Here is a 10,281-nt window from a genome sequence, read left to right on the forward strand (position 1 = left end):
CCGTGTCCATGACCATGAGACTGACCACGAGCCACAGAGGCCGCCAGGCCAACAGCGCCAAGCGCGGCAGGTGCCGGCCAGCCCGCCCTAGTCTCCTCTCCTGTATTGCAAGGCTGCATGCTGCGCCCTGCCCCTGCGCAGCCACCTAAACTAACCTAAAGCCACTCCTAATAATATATACTCCCAGTAAATAAACAAGCAAACCGCCTCCGCCTCCGGCCCTCCGCCTCCGCTCTCGCAAGATAAATACGCACTCCGAGGCCGCGCACACACGCAGCCCGAAACGCAAGCACAATCAACAAGCACCATTACCACCGCAGCAGGCAGCAACACCAGCGTCCGTTCGCAATGGCAGCTCGTCTTGCCTGACCTTCAAGGTCTAGACGCGCGCATTGGCGCCGCCGGCGTGACTTGCGCCCCTTGAACCGCCGCCGCCGATCGCCGGCACCCCATTATCGCGCTGGGCTGGCCTGGCCATCTCGCTGCGCTGCGCCATCAGGAAAGCCAAAACGCGGCGTCCCCGCGAATGGCGGGCCGCCGTCTGATGACGCTGCTGCTGCTGCTGGCCGCGTTCCTCGCCGGCGCATCAGGCAGCAAGCCGTCGGCGAAGTTCGAGCTCATCCACGGGGGGCAGGCGCCCTGGGACGAGGTGGCGCGCAAGGACCAGGAGCGCACGGCGTTCATCTGCTCGCACGCGCGTCGCCGCGCGACGGAGGCGGCGGCCAGGGGCGGGGCCAAGCGCAAGGCGAAGGCCGCGCCGGCGGACGAGGCCTTCGCGATGCCGCTCTCGTCGGGCGCCTACACGGGGACCGGCCAGTACTTCGTGCGCTTCCGCGTGGGCACGCCAGCGCGGCCGTTCCTGCTCGTGGCCGACACCGGAAGCGACCTCACCTGGGTCAAGTGCCACGGCCACGACCACGACGCGCCCGCCCCGGGCTACGGCGCCCCAGCGTCGAACGACTCCTCCTCCTCGCTCTCGGCGGCGGCATCCTCCTCCCACGCGCGCGTGTTCCTGCCGGACAGGTCCCGGACGTGGGCGCCCATCCCGTGCTCCTCCGACACCTGCACGGCGTCGCTGCCCTTCTCGCTCGCCGCCTGCCCCACCCCCGGCGGCCCCTGCGCCTACGACTACCGGTGAGTCCCCGCCGCCACCCCACCACACGCTCGCATTCCATCCACCCCATCCATTCCCTCGTAACATAAGCAGGAGAGCATTAATCCGTGCTTTACTTATATAAACCTCTGCGCGTTAATGGCGGTCCTTCGTCCACCCATCGATCTGGCCCGGTCTGGCGGGTGTGGGGCGTGCGTGGTTTTCAATTCGGTCCTGGCATTGATGAGCAGCAAGCGGCAGCAACAGCAGCTGCCGCGGCAGCAGCCTGCAATTAGTGGCTGCCTTGTTGGTTGGTGGGTGATGAGTGAGGAGTCGGGAGATCTCGGGAGGCTGTAAAGGCAGGCCGTGCCGCCGGCAAAGGCGAAGCAGCGCGAGGTGGGCATCGGAGGCCATGGGCCTGTTCGCTCGGCTCGAGGAATCTGTGAGACAAAAAAAAAAAAATACTGTTTTGGATGAAAAAAAAAATGAATCAAGCCGGGTTTAAGGGCACGTCAACAGGGTCTATAGATGGCCATTCGGGCCGTCTGGCCCGGCCCGGAGGTCATCGGGCCGGCACAGCCCCCGTGCCGGCACGGCCCGCCAAGTGCATTAGGCCGTGCCATGCCAGCCCACGGGCAGCACTGACGGCTCAAGCACGGCCCTAAAGGTCTCGTGCCATGCCATGTCGGCCCGATGGCCCGACTGGCCCAGCGTGCCCGTGCCAGCCCAAGTACCGACACCCTCTAGACTCAGAAAAACATATTCAGCTTAGAATTTTTCACAGATTACAAGTAAAACATGTTTCAATAAGTTCTCAGTTACATCTTTCAATAAGTTCTCAGCTATCTTTCAACAAGTAAACATCTTTCACAGATCACAAGTAACATGAATGTAAACATAAATAACTGATATATTAGCTGCTTAGTGCAATGGCTGCCTCATTAAAAATCTTTCTGGGTAAAAACTCACGCCTCGTGAGAAAACCCTAGAAAGGAAAAGAGTACAGCCCACAACTTTAATAAGTCTTCATAAGTTCATTAAGTCTTACAGTCATCCAGAAAGGAAAGGAAAAGAGTACAAGCCCATAGGCCACAACATTACACATTCTCATCATCAAGATACAAGTTCTCAAATGCCTCCACTAGCTCCACATTCTCCACCACATTCTCCATGGTATGTTGAGTCTTTGTATCTACTTGCTCCCAATCCTTCACCAACGACAGCATCTCCACCATGTCTGAAGTTAGACGCTGTCGCCGTTACTCAATGATCATGCCAGTTAGACTAAATGCAGATTCTAAAGATATAGTAGAAACAGGCACAGTCAAAACATCTCTGGCTAAGATGGAAAGAACATGATATGACAGTTTATGCTCATGCCACCAGTTGAGGATATTGAAATCGTCATATTGGTTGACAGTGTCACTGTCAAGGTATGCAGCCAACTCAGAAGCATTCATGTTAGCACCAGAGTGTGTTGCCTGCAGCAAAGCACATGCTGATGGCCTCCTAGTGGATGAAGATGCACCACCACCAAGTCCAGGAGGTAGACTAGCATCAGTACCAAGTCCAGCAGCAGCTAGAGTGACACCAGTACCAAGTCCACCAACTAGGCTGGCACCAGCACCAAGTCCACCACCTGGAGTGCCACCAAAAAATTCCCCCCAAGCAGTCTTTCTCTTCCCTGAAGCAGGGCCTGGAACTGTGGCCCTTTGCAATCTCACAGCACCAAACTTGCTGTCATACTTAGCAAAAGTATCAGATAGGTTAGCCCTAACAGTGGTTAAATATTCAGAATAGTTCTCATCAGTTAGGTTAGACATAATTTGGAGAACATTAGTAAATCCTCTTATCTTGGCTCTAGGATCCAAGATAAAAGCAAAGGAATAAAGCATTGGAATTGTAGACTAGTAGTCCTCAAACTTCTCTTTCATGGGGGCAACAACATTTCTCAGGTCCCTGTCTCTTTCATAAGTAGTATTTAAATGTCTAGCAATCTCAAGAACATGATGCATAATTAGTGGAGATGTTAGATAATAAACACCAGACAGCACAACAGTAGAATCATAAAACTGTTCAAGGAATAGGAGAAGTTTTTCAGTAGCTTTCCAGTCATTCTCTTTTAACAACAGCTGGCCATCAACCAAAGGATGGTTTGCAGTGATCCACACTGAAAAAAGGGGCCCTGTGTCCTATCAGATGCTTTAACATCAGATATGTTGCATTCCATCTAACATCCATGTCCAAGCCAAACGGTGGACACCTTTAGCAATGCAGAAATTTTTGTATGATGCAATGCACATATTAGAAGAATTTATGAATGAAATTGCAGTTCTAAAAGCATGCAGCATGGGCTTGAAGACTTCTAGCTCAGCTTTAACAATTAAGTTAATGATATGACAAACACAACACTGATGCAAAAACAGTTCACCAACATAACCAGACAATGCAGGAGCAAGAATCTCCATTGCTTTAGTGTTTGCAGAAGCATTGTCTAATGTAATGGAGAAAACCTTATCAGTTAAGCCATATTCATCAATACAAGTAAGCACACGTTCAGCAATGTTCTCATGACTGTGTGACACATCAATCAACCTTAGACCCAAAATCCTCTTCTCTAATTGTCAGTTAGAGTTAACATAGTGAGCAACAATACTTAAGTAGTCTTCTTTAGTATTACCAGACCATATATGAGATGTCAAAGCAACAGAACTAACAGACTTCAAAGATTCAAGGAATTTGCTACGACGTTCATTAAAGTACTTAACAAAGTCTCTGGTGGTGGTTTGCCGAGAGACAGGAACAAACCTAGAGTTATGAGCAAGTTTAATGTACTCCTCAAAAACAGCAGATTCACCAAAACAAACTGAAAGATCCTCTCTAGCAATTAACCTGCACAACTGTGTTCTAGCAACCTCAAGGCTGTATTCCAGTGATGGACAGAACCATCAGGATTAAACCTAAGCAGGGACTGAGACACGACATTACTGCCAAGCTTTCTCGATTTGCATGATTTGATATGCCTAATCAAATGACTAGTACCAGCACTAGAACGAGCCGTCAAAGTTTTTTTGCAGTAATTGCACTTAGCATTGACTCTAACTTGAGATCCATTGCGGAGCTCAAACAACTCCTCAAAATCCTCCCATACCTCAGACCTGGTGCGTTTGTTGCTGGCACTAGAGCCGGACGGTGCAGCGCCAGGAGCAGCGCCGTGCTCAGACTGCGCCGTCGCCGCCGATAGCTCATCTACGCCAACCTCGATCGGAGTGGTTGCAGTGCCGAACAGCTCTGCGCGCCCGTCCTCCAAGTCATCTTCGTCATCACCTCGAAGCCCCATCATCCTCAACTCGTAATTGGTGGAGGTGGGATCATCGCCATCGGCCATCGCGGGCACTCCGGTCCCTCAACGGTAGCTACCGCAGCTTAGCAAGAAGCCTGCAGCCTGCAAAACGATAGAAGTTAGAACAAGCTACACAAAGTTGGGGTTAGGGTTAGGAGTGTGGCTTACCTACTCAACCGGAGCACCGAAGTTGTCGTTGAAGACCGAGATCCACAGATCTACGAGAAGAGGATGGAGAGACTAGGTTTTGGGGGACGGATCTGACGAAGAGAAGGACGGTGGAGGGAGCGAGACGGGGAAGAGACGGTCAGAGGGGAGAGAAGAGGCTATAGATGGCCAAAACGGGACCGGATCCGGCGAACGGTGACCGGAGATGAAGACGAAGACGGAGGAAGTAGGAAGGATGCGTGGAGCAGACAAGCGAGAGGAGTCGTCGATGCGCCTTCGATGGCCGTAGTCGTAGATCCGGCAAGGAAGCAACCTCAAACGAGCCGAGAGAAGCTCGCCGGCGCCCGGTGATGGTTGGAGGCGAGCGGCAGCGGCGCTCCCTTTCTCCGCTCTGGCGCTAGGTGAGCGAACGAGGCGGCGGCCGACGGAGTGAAATGAGGATTAGGGTTTGGGATGGACCGATGGAGAGAGGGGCGATTTTATATTGGCCGGTTGCCAAACGGGCCATGGTCGGGCCCCTCGTGCCGACCGTTGTATCAGGTCGGACCGGGCCGGCACGACGTGCCGAAAGTGAGGCCCAGACACGGCCCAAGGGTCGGACGGGCCAGTCCGGGCCCACCAACCATCGGGCCGAAACATCCGGCCGTGGGCCGGGCCAACGGGCCTCGGGCCATATGGTCAAGTATATCGGAGGCGCGTGTTCACTGCGCCACAGCTTCCCGCCCTCTGCAGGATAGATTGCACTGTAGCACTATGCTCTTGCGATTGGGGTCCGAGCTGAGCCTTCTTCACCCTCTCTTTTTGATTGCAATTCCGGCCGATTTTCTTTTCGAGGGGGTTTGTTGGTTGCGCCGGAGCTCTGGCGATCGGCAGATCGTCGCTTTCTCGAGGACCAAGCAGACTCATTCATCAACTCGTCGTCCACGTCTTTTGCCGCGCTGCCCCGCCCCGCCCCTTTTCCAGTCACGGAGACAGACAGACACGGAGCGGCCATCATGCATTCAGCGCGCTGCTCACCCAAAAGCTGAGCGCCCCCGCCCAGGGCAAACAACGACACTGACTGACGCTTGCCCCCGACGCCGATCGACCGATCGACTTACCGATCGGCCGGACACAGTGGCGTCGGCGTCCCGATAAGCATCATGTTACGTGCACGCGCGCGCGCATGTGCGCTGGATCCTAGCTCCAGAAAAGGATGCCCACGGCGAGCAGGCGGGCTCGAGGGCATCCATCGATGATGCCGATGGCGTGTCAGTCCGTGCTCGTCTGTCCGTTCATGCCTGCCTTGCGTCGACGCCGGCTGTAGCTGAATGCTGTCATGCTGAGCACTGGGCACTGGCGGCGTTCGTATCTAGGCAGAGGCTTGGCCCAAGCCGCTTGGCGCTTGCTGTTGCCGCGTCCTGCCAACAGCGGCGCCGCGGAAAGAGAGCCGCCACCCGAACATGCCGAACATGGCGGTGGCCGCGAGCCGCTGCAGCAGCCACGCTCTGCCCCTGCTCCGTCATGTGCGACTGCGACGCCGGATTGGGGCTGTAGTGGACTCCATCCACTCCACCCCACTCCACCCACGGGTGGCCGTGTCAGCTTGTCAGGACATTGAACATATTCCACGGTGAAATATCTAGGCTTGGCCGTTGTTTATCCTCTCCCAAGGAGGAGTATTTGCTTTTCACTGACACCATTGTGCCACGAGCCACGAGCATGGCGCCCAAGCAAGCAAGCAGAGACTGTGGAAACGGTACAGAACGCTTCGGGATTCCACGGATTTGCTCAGCTGGACTGGCCCTGGAGTTCGTGTCGAGTGCTGCAACATGTCTGGCTACATGGCCAAAAGGACATCCCGGTCCGGTCTCATCATGTTGCTTTGCCTGGCAACTTGATCATCAAAGGCCCGGCCCGGATGAATCTGACGGAATTTGTGAGAGGAAAAACACTGTTCCGAATAAAAAAAGAAGCGGATCAAGCTGGGTTTAAGGGCACGCGAACGGGCTAGGATATGCACATGGTGCCCTGTTTGGCTGTTTCGGGCAAAACACCATGGTTTAGGTACATGGATCTGAGGAATGGCCAATGTGGCAATGTAGAAGGCGTCAAGCATCACAGATACAATCCATTCTCGTGGACCATACCATAATACCCGAGCCACGTTCTCTCTGGTCAAAGCTCCTCCTGGCTGGATTATATAGAATAGAATAGCTAATCCTCCAGTTCAAATGCGTTCTGCTCTGTAGTGAACAAAAATAGCTTGGCGTTCGGTGAGCTGCTACGGCGATGATTGCCATCGCTGTCTCTCTGACGAGACAGGCAACGTAAGGCTGCTAAATCAGGTTGGCACTGCACTGCCATGCTAGGCCCATGTCCATTTCTTGGATGCGTTTGCACAGTCTCCTTGTTCTTGGCGTTCAATGATTCTGCTCAAGAGGGAGGGCCTGCATCAGCATCTGCTGCTGGATGTGATCATGGCGCGTCGCTTCTGTTGCCTGCAAGTTGAAAGCGCGCAACGCAAGTACTCACATCCAGCAGATACGTGTATACATACATGTCTGTTTCTGTTGCTACAGAATTGTACGGGCTTTGTTATTTCTTGGTCAAACTTGGTAGTCGCACTCAGGAGATGTTTCGATTAGCGTACAGGCAGCTAAACCAAGCAATTGTTTAACTGCAATTTGCAAATGAAACGTTTTGTTTAGTCGGAGTAGATGAGGATTCACCGAGCGAGGTATGGTAGCGGCGGCCGGCGGGCTTAAACCTTAAAGAGATGGATGGATCCCTGAATCGCGCCATGTGCCATGCGTGACTAACCGCCACGTATTTTTCTCGCGGGATCCGCGGGGCTTGCAGGTACAAGGACGGGTCGGCGGCGCGCGGCACGGTGGGCACCGACTCGGCGACCATCGCGCTGTCGGGGCGGGCCGCCACCGCCAAGAAGCAGCAGCGGCAAGCCAAGCTGCGGGGCGTCGTGCTGGGCTGCACCACGTCCTACACCGGCGAGAGCTTCCTCGCCTCCGACGGGGTGCTCAGCCTCGGCTACAGCAACATCTCCTTCGCGTCGCGCGCCGCGGCGCGCTTCGGCGGCCGTTTCTCCTACTGCCTCGTCGACCACCTCGCCCCGCGGAACGCCACCAGCTACCTCACCTTCGGGCCCAACCCGGCCGTGTCGTCGCCACCCTCCAAGACGGCCTGCGGCGGGGGCTCGCCGGCGGTGGCGGCGCCCAGGCCCGGCGCGCGGCAGACGCCGCTGCTGCTCGATCACCGGATGCGCCCGTTCTACGCGGTCACCGTCAACGGCATCTCCGTCGACGGGGAGCTCCTCAAGATCCCGCGCCTCGTCTGGGACGTCGAGAAGGGCGGCGGCGCCATCCTCGACTCCGGGACGAGCCTGACGGTGCTCGTGAGCCCGGCGTACCGCGCCGTGGTGGCGGCGCTGAGCAAGAAGCTGGCCGGGCTGCCCAGGGTGACCATGGACCCGTTCGACTACTGCTACAACTGGACGTCGCCGTCCACGGGCGAGGACCTCGCCATGGCCGTGCCGGAGCTGGCCGTGCACTTCGCAGGGTCGGCGCGGCTGCAGCCGCCGGCGAAGAGCTACGTCATTGACGCGGCGCCCGGCGTGAAGTGCATCGGCCTGCAGGAGGGCGACTGGCCTGGGGTGTCCGTCATCGGCAACATCCTGCAGCAGGAGCACCTCTGGGAGTTCGATCTCAAGAACCGACGGCTAAGATTCAAGCGGTCGCGGTGCACGCAATGATTGGACCGCGGCCATCCAATTGTTCCTCCCTCCACTTCTTCATTTTTTACCCCTTGGTGGTGGTGATCTTGCTGATTCTTTTTTTTCTTTGTTTTTTTACCCATGTTCAGATACTAATGCAATGAGAAAATGTACCTTCTTGCAATGCAAAGTGATAAGCTGTAATCAGTTTTCCTTTTTCTTTTCGTACTCTCTGGTTCTTCTCACATTCTATTGAATATATTATATTCATGCTTCCAGTTCGACAACTGTTATACAAGGATGGAGGGAACGTTCTACAAGGGTGGATGCTACTCCCTCCGTAAAAAAAAAAAAAGAGACAATTCTCACTTTTTTTAGAAGTCAAACAGTATGAATTTTGACTAAATCTATCCTTAGTAATATAAAGACAAAATTTCACATTTTTTTTCGTCCAACTCTGATCTCTATTCGAATTCTGCTTTATATGCTCAGTAATCCACTTTTTTTCGAAGTCGCGTAGAAGAAGGGGTCAAGGGAGGAATTAGAAAGAAATAACGGGGTTTCAGATGCAAAGATACCGGAGACAAAGAAATAAGGGCTTAAACAGTTTTAGAAACAAATTTAGGGTTTATGATATAAAATTTCCTTTTTTTATTATTTTTTTCACTTGGGCATGTTGTGATGGGCCTCAGATTTGACCCCAGGCTGGGTTGGCTGGGCTGGGCCAAAGCCCATGGCCCAGCCGCACATTCCTTTCCTTTCTGTTTTTTTTGTTTTAAACCAGTTGAGAATTCTAAAAATCATAGAAAAATCACAAAAACATCAAACCAGTTTTGTTACACTCCCTTTGGCTAGGTCTACATAGTAAACATGTAATATAATATGCTTTAGTATAAGATATATGCTTTTATGTAATTAATTTGCTTGAAATTTTTATCTATATCCCTACTCTCACTGTGTTCGCGTTCTGGATCTACCTATACCTGATATAATATTAATTAATTAAAGAGCCAAAATGTTAGCCCTCTTTTTTGGTTCCCTTCCCCTAACTACCCGATAGTGTAGTTTCTTTCGTTCGGGTATACAAACCCGTGCTCATGCCAATTGGAACAACTTGGGTTGTGTATATGATCCGGATCATGAGTCGTGCTTATACGAGTTAGAACATCTCACGTCTAAAGATGATTAAGTTGAGTGTGAGCCAATGGCGGCAACTTAACTTTGTCCGGGTAATTTGAGGGGCGCCAGAGGCCAGATCCGGCCATAGCTAGTGGCTAGCTGGTGCGGCTAGGGGCAACCTGGGAAAGCTAGCGCCGGGCAGTTGCAATTGCAACCCTCACACCACCCTAAATGGCGCGGTCACATCTAGCGAGTCAGTAGCTGGCGGCAAGTTGACGGTGGTCGTGCTTGACCTGAATCGATATAAGAGGCTAGGACAAAGAAAATACACACATGACGAAAAAATGAGAGAGAAGGAAACAACTGCTATTGAACGTGGAAAGTTAGTTGGAGAAGAATTTTAGCAACTTCTTATTTGTAACTCGGTGAGTGTGAAAACTGTATGTCTCTGCTCGTGCTACCTTCAACGCAATAAATTGTTCTCCCGTTGCAACGCATGGCATGTTTGCTAGTTTATATAAAACACTAACATTTATGATACAAAATAAGTATCATTAGATTAGTTATATAATATATTTTCATAATAAATTTATTTGGAGATATAAATGTTAATATTATTTAGTATAAACTTGGTCAAACTTGAGTCAATTTGACTGACACGCATCCCATAATTACGTTCTTTTGCGGACAGAGGGAGTCCATGACACTCAGGTGTTACCTTGAACTACCTACATCCGATCTTTTTCACTCAAATTGCACCCTCTAGCCTCGTCTCAAATTTCTCCATTCCCCGCATGTTTAGTGTAACACCTCTGGTGTTTTGACCTAGCACTAAAACTTGATATGTCA

The 10,281-nt window shown here is 52.5% G+C and overlaps 1 protein-coding gene across 1 annotated transcript; it reads left to right on the forward strand.

Moving 5' to 3' along the window:
- Positions 1-271: 271 nt before the first annotated feature.
- On the forward strand, positions 272-8,488 carry LOC136452700 (aspartic proteinase NANA, chloroplast-like). The gene is made up of 2 exons (XM_066453291.1): positions 272-1,134; positions 7,446-8,488. Exons 1-2 carry the CDS (start codon positions 527-529, stop codon positions 8,350-8,352), a joined length of 1,515 nt encoding a protein of 504 aa, XP_066309388.1. The 5' UTR covers positions 272-526; the 3' UTR covers positions 8,353-8,488.
- The last annotated feature ends 1,793 nt before the right edge of the window (positions 8,489-10,281 follow it).

Source organism: Miscanthus floridulus, chromosome 5 (genome assembly GCF_019320115.1).
Source record: "Miscanthus floridulus cultivar M001 chromosome 5, ASM1932011v1, whole genome shotgun sequence".
In the NCBI taxonomy this organism is placed as follows: Eukaryota; Viridiplantae; Streptophyta; class Magnoliopsida; order Poales; family Poaceae; genus Miscanthus; species Miscanthus floridulus.

Bases quoted from the DNA above. Each gene is read 5' to 3' on its own strand.
- LOC136452700 (XM_066453291.1), top strand. From the start codon at position 527: ATGGCGGGCCGCCGTCTGATGACGCTGCTGCTGCTGCTGGCCGCGTTC. The intron at 1,135-7,445 runs GTGAGTCCCCGC...CGGGGCTTGCAG, and splicing joins CCCTGCGCCTACGACTACCG to GTACAAGGACGGGTCGGCGG.